At 43.8% G+C, this 16555-nt stretch overlaps 2 protein-coding genes across 4 annotated transcripts; both read left to right on the top strand.

The window, feature by feature from the left end:
* Window positions 1–339: 339 nt before the first annotated feature.
* On the top strand, window positions 340–6152 carry LOC108119304 (solute carrier family 25 member 32). The gene is made up of 6 exons (XM_070278534.1): window positions 340–438; window positions 686–1379; window positions 3486–3639; window positions 3699–4053; window positions 4518–4663; window positions 5711–6152. Exons 2-6 carry the CDS (start codon window positions 1220–1222, stop codon window positions 5874–5876), a joined length of 981 nt encoding a protein of 326 aa, XP_070134635.1. The 5' UTR covers window positions 340–438; window positions 686–1219; the 3' UTR covers window positions 5877–6152.
* Window positions 6153–6544: 392 nt separating this feature from the next.
* On the top strand, window positions 6545–14974 carry Rab32 (RAS oncogene family member Rab32). 3 transcript variants are annotated; one of them, XM_017232447.3, is made up of 5 exons: window positions 6545–6757; window positions 7318–7913; window positions 13573–13968; window positions 14026–14169; window positions 14232–14974. In XM_017232447.3, exons 2-5 carry the CDS (start codon window positions 7431–7433, stop codon window positions 14343–14345), a joined length of 1137 nt encoding a protein of 378 aa, XP_017087936.2. In that variant the 5' UTR covers window positions 6545–6757; window positions 7318–7430; the 3' UTR covers window positions 14346–14974. The 3 variants fall into 3 exon arrangements, with proteins under 3 accessions (XP_017087936.2, XP_070134526.1, XP_017087935.2); XM_070278425.1 differs by lacking the exons at window positions 6545–6757; window positions 7318–7913 and adding an exon at window positions 11263–11370; XM_017232446.3 differs by lacking the exons at window positions 6545–6757; window positions 7318–7913 and adding an exon at window positions 11438–13171.
* Window positions 14975–16555: the final 1581 nt, after the last annotated feature.

Below are 16555 nucleotides of genomic sequence, written 5' to 3'. Positions count from 1 at the left end.
AGATCACCATATAAATGAATAGTTTAAGTTCAAGTTTGTTTGGCCAACCATTTTGTTATAAATTAAGTCTATAGATAAAAGCAAGAAGTGACGTAATGAATACTTTCTTGCCAAGAAATGTACTCCAACCAAGAAAAATATCCTTTTCCAAGCCTCTGAACTAATTCAAATAAAACTTTAAAGCAACAATTATTGAAAATAATAAATTGATGCAATTGTTGATTCAGTATATAAATCTAAAACATTTAAATTCAAATACCAAAACCGTTAAAGTCAATTAATCGTAATCGAAAGCTCCTATCGATATATTAAGCAAGCTGTGGCAGGGCTGTCACATTTTTCCACCCCCACTAAGCAGTTCTCCTTGGTGTTAAAATGTTTTATTAATCATTAATAACATTTGGCTTACATAAATATTTATTTATCATCTCAATTTGGGTAAATATCATCAAACATGGTCAGTAATAAGTAAAATCATGCATACGCTTACCAACACTGCGTATAAGTATTAGAAACGCAAAGCTTTAGTCGTCGACAGCTGGAACAAAAAATTCATTTTCGTTTTTTCATCGACAACTTGCAGTTCGCTGCCTCGCGCCTAGAACAGTTTTCCCATAGTTGTTACTTAATTTATTAGCTTTTACACGTGCCAAGTAGTTAATTGCAGTGAGCTAATCTGTTTTAGTAAAACCATTATTCTGCACCATTGCTCTGAGCTATGAATCGGCAGTTACATAAGGAACGGATAGATGGCTAATCGGAAATAATACTTTACTGAGGACCGATCACGAGAAAATTTCGTCAGCTATAATTCTGGGAAGCAATCAAGAAGAGATACAGCGCGTCGGAGTCGGAAACAAACAAAATATTAATCGTCTGGCAAAAAACGAGAGAAAATATGAGCTCGGCAACAACTAAGCAAAGGCAGAAATGTTTAAACTGTAGCAGTGGCAGCAACAAAAGCAGCAACAACCACAAAAACTGTGCGCCTAGCAACAAGATAAATTCGGCGAACGATTTCCTTTGATTTGCGCCCATGCGTCAGCATTTCTAAAGCCAAAGAATTGTAAATAGCCCGTAGTTTTTAGTACAATTCACACGCACAAGTGAATACCCACACAAGTTGAGCAGCGCCTAAACCTAAGATACAGATATTGCAACAGTAATACAGATACACAAAAGTCACATCTGAGAAATCGAAAGGAAATCAAAGCACAAAATGAATTCAATTAAAGCACAATCCAGCGTCCCCAGCAATCCCAAGAAGTTCAATGTTTTCGAACATGTGAAATACGAGCACCTGGTGGCCGGTGTATCCGGCGGTGTGGCCTCCACACTAATCCTACATCCACTGGATCTGATAAAGATTCGATTTGCAGGTGAGTCATATCTTACAGAAGGCAGAAATGTTGTCTAAGGTTGGGTTTCTATAGATGGGGAGTATTCTACTAAATATTTAGAGTTATTACGGAAGTAGGAAGCTCTATATTAAAACATGTTGCTTTGAGAATATACTCGAAACTATAGAATCTACAGTTCCCCTGATCTTTAGTCCCATGTAGTAGATAGTGAGCCCCGCAGCACGTGCCTGGAAATTGTCGCCAGCTCGGCTGTAGATTAAATGCATTCTGTTCTGTTTATTTCTCTGGTTATTTTTTTTTTTTTTTTTGTATTTCTGCTTGCGCATTGTAATGAAAATTTTCCATGGAAAATTTGAGTCGCTTGCGTATCCAACAACGACGTCCCCCAGCAGTGACGTCCGTCAGACAGACCGTCTGTCTGTAATTCAATATAATTCGCATTCTAGTTTCGCGAATAAACAAAACTTGAATGGGGCCACGGGCACGTGAAGTAAGTTTTTGCTATTATTTTGGTAAAATTTATGGGTCTGTTGACAATTTCCAATTCTTAAGCCCCTCGGCGCGTGTGCTAATCTAGAATTCCCGGCCAGAAACTGGCTATTAGCAGTTCGAATGTTTGTTTTTCATTTACTTTTATGGTTCTGGAACAAAGATCGATATCGACTGTTCTAGTTATCAGTTAGAAATTCCCATATCTTGTCTGAATTTTCCCGGAACCCAATTAATGGGGTGCCCTAAAACTTAATAAACAATTCGAATTTTTTTGCCTCATCAGCTGATTCAGCAATTGTTTATGCTATTGTTTGCAAAACAAAATCATATCTTTGGCGAGTGACCGAATATATGTATGAATGATCATTGTACATACATATTATTATAGTTGTCCTCGATTGAGCTTCATGCGCAAAATACGTGAACAATATTTCCGTAAACTTTCTGATTCAGAAAATACCTAAAAGCTGGGGTAGCTGGTTTCTTGTTTATTAAATATTGTTACTACTTAGGTTGCCCGGATCGGGTCGGATCGGTGCAAAGTGAATATGTAAATTTAGCAGAAAAGCGGTTCGTAAACAATAACAACCACACGCGCTGTTTATGCGAATAAAAAATCACACCATGCTAAATTTTGTAAACTGATAAGGCCCCCTAACTCTGGGTACTTAGATGGAGCTAAAGACCCCCCACATGAGATGATCCTAACCTCCATTTTGGAATGGGGGCTTTTGGCAACAGCTGTTTTCTATTGACTTGCGCAAGGCCTTTTCCAGCGATGACGCATTCTCTGGCCCAATCGTGGAAACCAGTTTATTAACCGCCAGCTTTTGCTTTTTTTAATATTTTTTTTTGCCTTTGTGCTCTTTTGAATCACGTGACTGACTGTACACCAAGTTGGCTGGCTAACGGCAGCTTTCAGCGGGGGCAACCGTCCACTCCGTCCGGTTTTTGTGGCACAAACCAAACAGGTTGTTGTTGCCAAGCGGGAAGTGATGAATCAGCTAAGCGACCTTATCGGGATACTGACTGGCCGTATATCGAGTCGAAAAACTCATTACTTAGAGAGGCTCTATTCAATATGGCCAGTTCCCGGAACAGGCCCAGGAAGAGTCTCCAACTAGTTGGCCAGTTCAGCTCAAGGTCACAACTGGGGCGGCTAAAAATAGTCTAGAAATATCAGCATGCGGCACCAAGACGAGCCCCCCTTTTCGCGGCTGTTGTCAGGCCAGATCTTATGATTGCCGCTGGCTATATAGGAATATATGTATGAAGTCCCCGTCATATAAATAGCCGCTAATGGAGGCGTAAACATGTTGGGAAGAACTCGGTTTCGAATCGCCCCCCTTATCGCATCCGTTGGCTGGCAATTAACGCTATCTATCTGTTTTTTTGGCGAAAACAACTTTGGCCAGGGAGTCAACAACTGATTTGTCCACAATCCGCCGTACAGTTGCCTAGTAGATGCATAGTATATAACCGCAGCCCGTCATCCAACAAATCCAAAGTAAAGAAACAGAATGACGTAGTCTTCAGACCCTTAGGCAAGAGCTTCAAGGTTCCAAACCGTCTAGACGTGTTTATTTATCATTTATGACATTTCCAATTCATTTGTCTTTTTTTTATTTTTAGTCAACGATGGTCGTACAGCCACGGTTCCACAATACCGGGGATTGGGTAGCGCCTTCACTACCATTTTCCGGCAGGAGGGTTTCCGTGGACTCTACAAAGGTGTCACTCCCAATGTCTGGGGATCGGGCTCCTCCTGGGGTCTGTACTTCATGTTGTAAGTACTCCTTCTATATCCTTAAATACTCGTTTACTAATTATTGTATTATTTTATAGCTACAACACCATCAAGACCTTCATCCAGGGTGGTAACACAACAATGCCCCTGGGACCCACCATGCACATGCTGGCGGCTGCCGAATCCGGAGCCCTCACCCTTCTGCTGACGAACCCCATCTGGGTGGTGAAGACGCGTCTCTGTTTGCAGTGCGACGCCACAAACTGTGCCGAATACAGGGGCATGATCCATGCCCTGGGCCAGATCTACAAGGAGGAGGGTGTACGGGGCCTGTACCGCGGTTTTGTGCCCGGCATGCTGGGCGTCTCCCACGGAGCCATCCAGTTCATGACCTACGAGGAGATGAAGAATGCCTACAACGAGTATCGCAAGCTGCCCATCGACACAAAGCTGGTGAGTATCCACATCACAGATGGTAATGATGATGATGATCGTCACATGACCAAGCAGCGCGTGTCGCAGACAGCGGATATATACGCCACTGGGTAAACAGATCCGGTCAATATAATAGCACACAAGAGATTTCTTTTCTGAACAAGTTTAATTAAACAATATCACATCGGGTGATTTCTATATTTATGGATTTAATCTAGAGTGCTTGATAAAGTCCCCATCCATTTATTGAATCGGTGGATCGGTCTACCAAATCCCTAGCTAAAACCTGTCCAAAGTTAATGGATCTGTTGATAATGGGCTTATTGAGTTTATCTGTTGTGCTTTTAATGTGATGACCTGGTCTGTAAGCAGCCGAAAAATCCGCTTGGAACCGACTATAATGACGTCCAAAGAATATTTTTGGCAGCTGTTCAGAAAGTATCGAACGCCTCACTGACATATATTTTTGCTTCCACCCACAGGCCACCACCGAATACCTGGGCTTCGCAGCCGTCTCCAAGCTGATTGCGGCAGCAGCTACATATCCCTACCAGGTGGTTAGGGCGAGGCTACAGGATCACCATCATCGGTACAACGGCACCTGGGACTGCATCAAACAGACTTGGAGGTACGAACGCATGCGCGGATTCTATAAGGGACTGGTGCCCTACCTGGTTCACGTCACGCCCAACATCTGTATGGTCATGCTGATCTGGGAGAAGCTGACCAGCTAGATGGAGTATTAACTAGCGACTAGAGAGACTAGTACCAGAATCTAGAATCTGATACAACAGACCACACAGAATTTAGGCTAAGCCCTAGAATACACGAATCTTTCTATTTAGCTTCTTTTGATGTGCAGCTCGTATAGCAGAAAATGACACGATTATTTTGTATTATTGTTGTAATTGAACTTTGGTTTAGCCTAGCAACTAATATCCCTAGATTTAAGTCTATTCCATAGCTAGATTATTGTACATCCCCCCCATGAGAACACTTTGAAAGTAATTGTTGTGATGTTTGGTTAATGAAATGTAATTTCAAAGATGCATTTCTTGCACCATTCTTCTCCATCGAAACGGAAGCCCACACATACACACATTTAGTTTATAGTTTAGTTAAATTATTTATTTTGTAATGGCTTGGAATTGTAAAAGCTAATGCTGGGACACTGTCGTCCCCAGCAAAGTTGATACAAAATTTCGTTTTGGCAAAAAGATTCTTCATAATTTCGGAAATGGTTTATAATCTTAAGGATGAACCTTGACACTTATGTAAATAAGCATGAACGCATTGTGAATCATAAGCCAAGCAGAGATACAATCCCAATATCAAATGAAATCTAGAAGAAAATTAAAAATGACTTAACTTTATTAAGAAAAATGCCTCGCTGGCAAATGAAAAAAGATACATAAACTCCCATATGAGAACTAAATGAAACCACTGACAGCGTCTGACAGTCCAACCAGCGTCTTTTCATTTGGCCAAAAGCCAAGGGCTAAAAGGGCAGCTTCAGTAAGTAGTCAGTGCTCTCTCCTACCCTCTTGTCCTTTCTTGCAAATTCTGCAGAATCTCTTTGCTAAAGTGAAACCTCCAAAGCGCGTTTACTGTAAGTAGTTGTTAGGCCCTGGATAACATTCACTAACCCAGCCATGTCTTTGGTTCTCTATTGCAGGTACGAGGGCATTCGGGGCTTCTACAAGGGCCTGCAGGCGAGTCTGACCAGGGTGGTGCCCGCCTGTATGATCACTTTCCTGGTCTACGAGAACGTTTCCCACTTATTGCTGGCCAGGAGGAAACGGCTAGAGGAAGAAGCCACGGCGGAGGAGGAGCACAAATAGGCCGCCGCGATGAAGACAGTTCTTTGAAGTTTAACTTCAGGATTCCGATTAGTTCCTTAAGAGTTCTTACCTCAGAGTGACATTTGCCGAATGTCCAAAGCCAGCCATGTTGAGCATGTGCCTCTGGTTAAATATTTATAGGATTGACTTTTTTTTTTTAATTGTAAATAGCTGCTTTATTCGTTCAAAAAGGAAAGGACTCCTGACAATAGCTAGTACAATACAATAAGAAATATAGCTCTAAATTTTGAGTTCCTCATAAGAATTATACCAAAATTGTTGTTAAAAAGACACATTCTTCTTCTTTATGGGAGGGTTTGTTTTGAAAATTTTTCAAAAACCTGCCGGAGGATGCAACTAGGTGAGTATATTTCTAAAAAAAAAGACAATCTGGCAGCGTCCGGCTATAGACAAGCTTTATAAAAAGCATCAACAGTGGTCTAAACTTAAAAAATGTTTATATATTTTTATTGAATTTGAATTAGTGCCGCCATTTGCAAAAAAACAGGCTTATCGATTTACCGAAAAACAATCGGACCACCATTGGGGGTCGCCCCCAACCCCCAGAAGCTTTTAATAAAAAGCTTTCGCTTTCGTTTCCCCCGAAGTGCCAGACCCGAGACCCGATCCGAAGCATTTCGTGTCCATGTTTTTAAGTTAACCGTCTTTTCGAATCAAACAACGGGTGGAATTTGTAGAGGGCGGACGTTGGAGCCTTATTTTGTTTGTGGTGTTTGTTGTTGGTGTCGTATTTTTGCGTGTCTGGCAGTCGGAACGTGTGTGAATTTCATTTACGAGCCGTAAAATTAGCGCCAAGAACAGTCCGAGCCACATTAATAAACCAAAACAAAAGACCGTTTAAGTCTTATGCAAGAAACTAAGTAAGTGCTCCCATTTGCATTGGGAAACCAGTTTCGATGGAGCCACAGTGCCAGTAATTGTTCCAAAAAAGTGCATTGGTCGAGTTCAACAAACCGATCCAGAGTGCAGCTGGGCCAGGTCGCGATAACACCCGAATATGCAAGTGAAATGAATTAATTGGCGAATTTGATAATAGAATAATAGAAATACGAAATTTTTTGATAAGTTCAAGTTCGAACCCGGGCTTTGTTTACCGTTAAACTCACAAAACAAAAAAAAAAAAAGAGAACAAAGCGCGTGTGACAAGGAGAACGAACTCCAAAGAAACCACATGTTGCTCGGGGTCGGGGTAGTGAGATAGATGCACTGGAAAAAATATAATAAAATAAAAAAAATTGGAATGGAATAATATGCCAATATTTCCACAAAAAATAACCTTACAATTCTATAAAAAAACTATCAACTATGATAAGATAGGACATCATTTTTTATTGATAATGGTGTTCTGATACATAGGGTCTAAATTTTAGACTCTCAAATATTTCATTCGTTAATCTTACACCCATTTCTCTCTGTGTAGAAAAGTGTCAAACAAATAGAGGCAGAATAGATAGCCCATGGTGGTGAATAACCTTGAGTGGGGGAGTGTGATAAACTCGCGGAAGGTCTAAAGAGCAAGAGCTTGCCACTTGCATGGCAACCGGCATCATACGTAGCAGCGTTGTCTCGACCTCCGCCGGACGCCGGAATATCTGCGACTGCCTGCCCCAGGAGACCGTCGGTCTAGCTCCCAGCTCCAAATCCAAGTCCAAGTCCGCTGACCACCTGACAGAGCAAAGCTGCGCCTGCCTGCGCTGCCAATACCTGGCCAAGGATCTCCAGGATCCCCACCTGCCCCCCGTCGAACACAAGCCGGAAGCCTTGAGTGCCGGCTCCCTGGGCGCCCTCAGCGCCAAGGAGTCGCCCATTTTTGAGCGTCGTCACATTTGGATTCCCTCCCAAGGAGGGCTGAGCTCCTCGCAGTTCTCGTTGCGTAGTGCTGCTCCGGCGTACGCCGAAACCAAGCCGGAGTTGGACCTCGGCGCCGTAGAGGCGCTGCAACTGGCAGGGGGGATGCCCGCGGGAAACCGGACTCACATGGACATCAATCGGAACAACGGCTACCTGCACAACGGAGTGAGTATCGGGTTGGAAACATTGGAGCGTTTTTGTTTATTCCCTGAACGTATTAACAGACTATGTACATATATGATGATATAGACCCCCCTTGGGTTTGGAATTTAAGTACAAGGTCACTTGGAAAAATGTTTTAAATATATAAATATTTAAACTTCTTAAAACAGTAAACAAAAAAGGTCTATACTCATCGTTGCCTAAGAAATATGATTGAGTTATATGTGTGTATATTGCCCCATTTCTCCAAGTGTATTGAGGGAAATGCCCAAAAATAAGTTGGCCAAGTGTTGCAATACTGTTCGCTATTTTGCCTTGTCAGGCCGTTAACACACAACCAGCTTGCACTCATTAGCCATTTAAGTCTCTGAGAGAACTTGGGTAAAACCGCCCCCCTTATACCCCCAGCTGGGATTTCAGAACCAGATGTAGGGAATGTTTCGTAATTATAGAACGAGTACACCAATAAATTCCCGACTACAATGCGCACTTTAATGCCATTTTCCCTGTCTCTATTGGCCAAGTTCGCATCCAGTTTGTGTCTAATCTACCGCGATAGTGAATTAAATTAAGCTACCAATTAAGCTACCAAATGAAATTGGAATCGTTTCCACATCTGAGCACCCGACAATGTTACAAACAAGACGATAAAATCAAAACAATGCGAAACCACCAAGCGATGTGCCTCAAAAATTTCACTCTCATCGGTGTCTGGGATATGGATATGGGCTTTCGAAGGGGGGACTTTGAGGGGGCCATGGTATTTTCTAGTGGGTGTGTTCAGCTACTTAAGTGATTGCCGGTTAGCCACATATAGATATCCGCCGTTGTCGTTGAGACACTATAATGAAAACTGGAAGGGCTATAACGCCACTACTGTTTTTGCTCGAAATGCCCCGGCAACGTCACGTTTTAAGGTCAATTATTGGAATACCGATACTACTACTTATGGGCGTGTGTGTGGGGGAATCTTAATTAAAGGCAGACATTCAAATTGCTGGCATATTTCAATTACACATCGCACATGCCTGTATTCAAGCTGATGAATCACAAAAGTGTCATTGCATTTTTGGCCTCTATCTAATCGGAGCTGGTTTCTTTCCCCCCCACCCCCATTATTTTTTTTTTTTGCTGCTGACTCCACTGGGTGATAAGATATGGCACTATACTCCAACATTTCGATAACAAGTCAAAGTTGCGTGTGCAGAGTCCATTGAGGGATTGCGAGGGGATTGCATGGACCGGATATCAGCTGGCTCCTTATATAACCAATCGGCTCGCATCGCTGGCTAAGGCAATGCACTCCGGTATTATTGTTGTGGAGTTTGTGTTTTCTGCGATTACATTTACATGACAATTGCCCGGGCAATCGGGGCCCTGATAAGCATATGTATGATTATACATTATAAATGGAGAGCGTGCCCATCACAGTCACATGGTGGTGGCGGCGCCTTCAAATCACGTCAAAAGCAAGGTGCAAATATTGAAAGCCCATTGTTAGCTATCTTTATATCGTCTATTTGCATAAGACAATGTTACATTTAGTGCAGTTTTATCTGGTCATTAAAAAAAAGGTGTTAAGCTGCTAAAAGCTTACTATAGTAGGCTAATTATACAAATAAATAATATCTTTACCTGTTTAAGTTTTCTATACAACCTTTTGACCTCTTAATATCTGTAATAATAGCTTTAAAATATAAATCTTTCATTAGGAAGATTCTCTACATTTATTTTACAGATACCATGTAGAATACCCACCATTGCATACTTTTTAGGGCTGCTTGCGAAAAAAACAAGAGCCACCATAAAAAATGCAATAAACAAATATCTCAAATAACAGAAACTAAAAATAGAAAATAGTATATAATCTATAGTTTTTCAAACTATTAGCAATTGCTAGTTTCGACCCATATTGTTCAACTCAACGCCTAGCGTGATGCATGCAATCCGAACTGGCTTTTGTTTCCAGGAATCCCTCTTAAGTTTAGTCCTTTTTTTTAAGGACATGAAAACATTTAATGGCAGGCACGTGAAGATGGAAGTCTTCTTTGGATTCAAACGTTCGAGCCTCCGATTTAGAGGCAAGAATCCCAAACAGGACTCCACCACCTCCGGGCATCCGTGTGGCTTTTGTTCGGAATGGGGTCGCCGCTGGTCGTTGGGGTAATTGCAGGCGCCTAGGAAAGGAGGGAAAAGGACTTAGAGACTGACTCCTCTTGAAAACATTTGCAACCACAAAAGGAATTCCTTGTCGTTCGACATTTCGCATTTATGCGAAAGTGAATTTCTAATGCTTTCGGTTTCCATGGCACTACAAACATACCATAGTTTAAAAGCATTGGAATTTTTAAGCTCGTCCTGGTAGTGTTTGCTTTAATCTTTTATAAATTATGTAAGCTTTTGTCTGAGAGGATTCGACTGTTGACTTGTCCCCGTTTTGAATGAGTGTTGACTCGATATTGCTTCCCATTTCCCATAGAGACTATAACCACAGTTGTCTAGTCGGTGATTATTTTAGGAATTCTAGATTAGGTTCTGTTCTATAAATGAATAGTTGGGTATACAAGTATAACCACCAAGGTCTAGAGTCTAGAGTCTAGACATATCATCTTTATATTCCTGTAGTTTCTACTATTAGTAATTCCTATTAAATGAATACCAAATTCTCATAATTATTTTAAGAACTAGTTAGCTCTCAAAAATCGATTAACAATGACAGCTGGTGACTTCCGTATAGCTCTGGGATGGGTTCCACATATCTGGCCAAATGCGAGTATTTGTGCCATCCAGTTTAGCGTTTAGGGTGTAATCGTATATGGGGAAATGCATATACATATGTGGACACCCCAACCCATCCCACTCGTCACCCCTTGGCTCTTTCCTTTGCGGCTAACCACGTTTTGTAATAAGCGTAATTCTATATAGTCACGTCGCGGCAGCGACAATCAGTTAAGACACCACCCAGTCCGCCAGATTGATGTGTCGCCCGCTTGATGCCGAGCGACTCTTTTGGGACAAGTTGATGCGGCAAATCCTCAGCTTAAAGGAAGCCTCCCAAGTGCAATGGAGCGTGGGTTGCTGGCCATCTGGGTGGGTGCATGGATGATAGGATGGGGGATAAGTGGGTGGTTGTCACCAACTGGACAGAAACCAGTCCAGTTTTGGGTGCTAGGTCAGGTCCAGAAATGGACACTGAACTGCCCTGCTCCAGTGACTGTGCCGGTTGATTGGATGGCTCTGATCGAGATCACCTCACCTTGATCCCAATGACAGAGACCAGTGATTCGGGAGCAGGGCTAACCAGCCGGACAACTGGCGGCCATTATCACTGGCAAGTGGACACTGCCTCGGCTTTGTCCGGGGATTGCTAGATAAGTGGCTGTCGGTGGCTGAATCGTCGCATTCAAAAGTCTGCCAAGCTCTCACGCTTATTTCGCAAGCTAGAAAAACGCCAGTGTTGGTAAGTGCCAGTTTTTTTTGATTTTGACTTTTTATTTTTTGTTGCTGTAACTGTAATGCAAAACCATTCACCACAAAAGGCAGCAGGGGCGGGGTTGGAAATAAAATTTATAAAAGCCTAGACGTCGCCAATTGGGATTTCAGTGCGCGTTTGTTTCGTCTGCGCTGCGGTTGCTGAAATTTGTCAGGAGCTCAGGACATCACAGGATACGATCGGGAGCCGATGGAAGCCACCAGGCAGGAACCCTTTGACGAATCGCTAGCGATCACTGCCACCTAAAAATATGCCCAACGTGGACGAAAGGGTGAAGAAGGGTAAAGCCATAAAGCGAGTGGAATCGCCAGCATCCGAGGAGAGAGCCAAAGAAAAAGACAAGGAAAAGGAAACCAGGGTGGAGGCGGAAACCAAAGAGGACTCCGAGGAAGCCAGTGGAAAGATCAAAAGCCGATCCCGGTTCTCGGCGGCACTTAGAAGTATCTCCAAAAGCAAAACCAAAAAGGATAAAAGCGCCGACAGGGAAACCAAAAGCGGTGCCGAGGAGGAGGAGGAGGCGGATCAGACTGTGGAGGAGGAGATAGACACGCCCGGAGACCTACTGGAGGTGGCTAGCTCCATAAGCACGGATAGCGGGGCGGTGGGCAAGACCAAAAAGAAGAGTCTGACGCGCAGACTTCTCCTGGGCGGACTGCGGAAGAGCGGGAAGACCGCCAAGGTGCGACCGCACAGCCTGGCCACCAGCGACGACATCAGCCTGGAACGGGTGGAGGCTTCCCTGCCGGCCACACCCTCCTCTCCGTCGGCCGCCAGCAGCACCCTGCAAATAACCATCAGCGGCAAGAAGGTGGAACCAGCCGTCACCAGCTCCTCGAAGAAGACAAGCAAATCCCGGCCAAAGAGCACCGCAACCGAGACGGATTACCTGACACCGGCGGCGGGGGAGAAGCAGAAAAAGAAAACCACTACCACGACGGTGACGACCCGAGATAGTAGCAGCACCCGCACCACCACTAAGCTAGTTGTGGCCAAGAAGAAGCAACAGCCGCAGCAGCAAACGACGCAGCAGCAGCTGCAGCAGGGTAAGCCCCAAGAGAGAGAGACACCTCTTATCACCGAGAGCACGCGCGATACGCCACCGCGAGAGCGAGCCCCGGCCAAGCCAAGTCGCCTCCAGGTAGTGCCCTCCGCTCAGGTGGTTCAGTCTGCCAGCGGCACCGGAGCAGTTCGCAAGTCGGTCACCAGCTCATCCAGCAAGAAGCTGGAGTTGATGCAGCAACAGCAGCAGCGTGGACACCGCCTCCATACCGCCAGAAATTCAAACAACCAAACAACCGTGGCTGAGCCGGCGATTCAAGAACCAGCACTACCGGAGCTGGAAGTCACCTCGTCCATCTCTACTATCCCCCAAGTACCCGACGACGGTATATCCTCGGCGGAGAGTGCCCAGACCCTTGGCCAATCCTCGCCCGTTGTCCGTTTCGCGGTGGGCAGTGCTGTGCGCAGTCCTCTGAGTGCCTACGAAGCTGCCTTGGCCGCCGCTGCCGCCAACCAGCAGCCCAGTTCCGGCGACGAGCCCAGCGACTCCAGTCTCCGGCGCCTCCAATTCGCCCACCAGCAACAGCTCCTGCTGAGCGACCACGACAGCATCGAGGGCAGGCGGGAGACCCTGCACTACCAGTCAGTGGCTAGCGAGTTCCAGGACTCTGGTTCCGAGGAGCAGGAGAGTGACGAGACCAAGGATACCGCAAGCGCCAAACCCATGCCGGCCTTCGGTGACCTGACAATGGATCAGGAAATGGAACCGGTAAGGTGTCACCATGGCCGGGGACGTCGGTTCGCCAGTTGAACAGTTTAGCAGACGTTTGCCTAGCGAGGAAGCCCCACAAGTGTCATGTAGCGTATCTGTGGCCCCGATGGGTGCCTGGGTGTGTGTCTGGGAGAGTGTCATTCAACTGATGGTGCCGGAAGAGAGGGAAGGGCCAGAGCAGGGCCAAGGGGTCTCGAAAGCCAACTTATAAATCTCATTCATGATTGACAAGCTAGACGAGGCGAAGAACCGAAAGAGGTGTAAATTGTTATCCGACTTAGTAGGGGCACTTTTTTTTAAACCTTATTCCAGTATTCCATTTTTTAATATCTTAGATATATCTTCCATGTATAGACCTCCTACCTAGCTCATGCTTCCTATTCCATATCTACTTTCAGGCCATCATGACGTCCACCAGCGAAAAGCGCGAGCATCTGTACAAGATTCTAGTCATCGGGGAGCTGGGAACCGGCAAGACATCCTTTATCAAGCGATACGTCCACCAGTTCTTTAGCCAGAACTACAGGGCCACCATCGGTGTCGACTTTGCCCTGAAAGTGCTCCAATGGGACGCCAATACGATAGTGCGTCTTCAGCTGTGGGATATCGCTGGACAGGAGCGGTTCGGCAACATGACCAGGGTCTACTACAAGGAGGCGGTGGGCGCCTTCATCGTGTTCGATGTGACCCGCAGTGGGACCTTCGATTGTGTGAGCAAATGGAAGGAGGACCTGGACTCCAAGGTGCAACTGCCAGACGGCAGCCCCATACCATGCATCCTGCTGGCCAATAAGGTGGGTTACAGTGTCTTTAAGGAGTTCTTTAACTAAAAAATGTTGTTTACTTTGCAGTGCGATCAGGAGAAGCAGGGCATCATCACGCAACCAGAAAAGATGGATGAGTACGTGAGGGAGAATGGATTCGCGGGCTGGTTTGAGACATCCGCCAAGGAGAACATCAACATAGACGAGGCAGCCCGCGCCCTCGTTAACAAGGTGATAATCCACGCTAATCTATGACCAAAGCCTAGGCTAATTCGCCTCCTTTTCTAATCCAGATACTCATCAACGATAAGCTGATAACTGCCGATCTGGGCGATGGTGACAAGTTCAACCTGAGCAGTGCGGGTGATGCAACGGGCTCGGATCTGAAGAACAAGTGTTCCTGCTGAGATCACTCACCCAGCACTCCAGTTCCCATTCCAACCCAGTCCAACAGCGTCCAGGGGCGTCTTTCAGAGCCAGAGACGCATTGTGCCTGTGCCCACACCATGTTCATGTTGTTAGAAGATAGCGATAACTACACTTAGGATTTCAGAGTTACATTTGTCTAAGACTTAACCTCATCCAAAAGCCATTCCATCAAAAGAATAATGTATCCATCCAATAGACCCGTCAGGCGAGACAGTGTCTCTAGCACCCGAGAGCTCGTAAATACCGATAAGAACTCATCTTTGAGTCCATATTGTTGCATGAATCTATATACCTTTCGTGGCACATACCTTACCTACGCATACACACCATTATTAGTGCTATCATTATTGCCGGCCCGGGTCTCGGGGATTAGGCTGAGATAGCCCAGCATCCGTATCATAGAATTCTACATTTGTGTAAAATACGAATCGTGTTCTTGTTTTTGTTTGTTTTATTTGCTGGCTTTGCTGGCGAGATTGTTTTATCTTGGAATTATTACACACACTTGCATAAACGCTCTGCCATCTTTATTTGCATTTAGATAACAATACGTACGTTTTATGCAATACGAAATGAGAAATAAAGTTTTTAATGGTAGTTAAGATAAGTATGAGTGTTTATTATGGGTTAGTAAGGGGAGAGAGAATTTCAAAATCTAGGACTCTGAAAGTTTAGTCAGCATGTGTGAGTAAGCATAAGCACTAACCATACAGCATATAGACAACCCATTTCATACAACGAAAATGGACGCGAAAATTTCTTGCGACAGGCCCCAGAGCGGATTTCTTACGCTCTCTTACGCTCATCGTTCGTTCATCTTACGCTCATTCTCGCAATAAATGTTTTCTGTTTCTCAGTCTCTAAACGGAGCGCGATGAAGAAGGTTGGCCTGCGCTTCGGTTGATCTTTGTATGTATGCGTGTCACACATTCACATACATGGGTGTATGTGTGCGTGCGATTTCGTTTCGAAGCCAGCGCACAAAATTTTGATTTTTCTTACTTTTAAGGCTTGCTACCCTAACAAAATTCGGGTATTCGTTATTTGATGAAATGACGAAAGAAATTATATTATTTTTTGTATTATATTTTTTTATTATTTCAGCATACATTTTTAATTTATTTAGGAATAAGATTAAGTGTTAGTAGTAAAATGTTTTCTGTATATATATTTTTACGAATCATTAAAAATCAATATACTGAGAAAGTGTCAGAGTATATTTCGGTCGGAGTCACTTAAAGCGCCGTTTGCTTTTAAGTTTTTGTTGTTCTGCAAGAGGCTTGTGCATGCCTACTCTAACGATGGAATGATTTTTAGGGGAGGGTGAAGACGGGTGAAGAATTAAATTACTTTTTAAAGTTATTATATATAAGGAAATATATATAAGGAAATTATTAAATTAACGACAATAATTTAATTAAATCTCACAATAACCCAAAATAATAACAAGTGCCTGAAAAATTGTAAACAAAAAAGGTAAACAAGTCCATCAGCTGTTTTCGTGTCTTCACCCTCCCCTAAAAATCATTCCATCGTTAGAGTAGGCATGCACAAGCCTCTTGCAGAACAACAAAAACTTAAAAGCAAACGGCGCTTTAAGTGACTCCGACCGAAATATACTCTGACACTTTCTCAGTATATTGATTTTTAATGATTCGTAAAAATATATATACAGAAAACATTTTACTACTAACACTTAATCTTATTCCTAAATAAATTAAAAATGTATGCTGAAATAATAAAAAAATATAATACAAAAAATAATATAATTTCTTTCGTCATTTCATCAAATAACGAATACCCGAATTTTGTTAGGGTAGCAAGCCTTAAAAGTAAGAAAAATCAAAATTTTGTGCGCTGGCTTCGAAACGAAATCGCACGCACACATACACCCATGTATGTGAATGTGTGACACGCATACATACAAAGATCAACCGAAGCGCAGGCCAACCTTCTTCATCGCGCTCCGTTTAGAGACTGAGAAACAGAAAACATTTAATGCGAGAATGAGCGTAAGATGAACGAACGATGAGCGTAAGAGAGCGTAAGAAATCCGCTCTGGGGCCTGCTGGGGCCTGTAGCAAGAAATTTTCGCGTCCATTTTCGTTGTATGAAATGGGTTGTCTATATGCTGTATGGTTAGTGGCATAAGAAACTCTTTAGTTTCTAATCTAAAAACTGTAAAAAA

Source organism: Drosophila bipectinata, chromosome 2R (genome assembly GCF_030179905.1).
Source record: "Drosophila bipectinata strain 14024-0381.07 chromosome 2R, DbipHiC1v2, whole genome shotgun sequence".
NCBI classification, from domain to species: domain Eukaryota; kingdom Metazoa; phylum Arthropoda; class Insecta; order Diptera; family Drosophilidae; genus Drosophila; species Drosophila bipectinata.
The sequence above is the reverse complement of the archived record's forward strand: the minus strand, read 5'-3'. Positions and strand labels throughout refer to the sequence as shown.

Excerpts from the sequence above, each read along its gene's own strand:
- LOC108119304 (XM_070278534.1), top strand. The coding sequence starts at position 1,220 with ATGAATTCAATTAAAGCACAATCCAGCGTCCCCAGCAATCCCAAGAAG. Across the intron at positions 4,054-4,517 it reads TGCCCATCGACACAAAGCTG|GCCACCACCGAATACCTGGG; the intron begins GTGAGTATCCAC and ends TTCCACCCACAG. Across the intron at positions 4,664-5,710 it reads TGCATCAAACAGACTTGGAG|GTACGAGGGCATTCGGGGCT; the intron begins GTACGAACGCAT and ends TCTCTATTGCAG.
- Rab32 (XM_017232446.3), top strand. The coding sequence starts at position 11,654 with ATGCCCAACGTGGACGAAAGGGTGAAGAAGGGTAAAGCCATAAAGCGA. Across the intron at positions 13,172-13,572 it reads TGGATCAGGAAATGGAACCG|GCCATCATGACGTCCACCAG; the intron begins GTAAGGTGTCAC and ends ATCTACTTTCAG. Across the intron at positions 13,969-14,025 it reads GCATCCTGCTGGCCAATAAG|TGCGATCAGGAGAAGCAGGG; the intron begins GTGGGTTACAGT and ends TTTACTTTGCAG.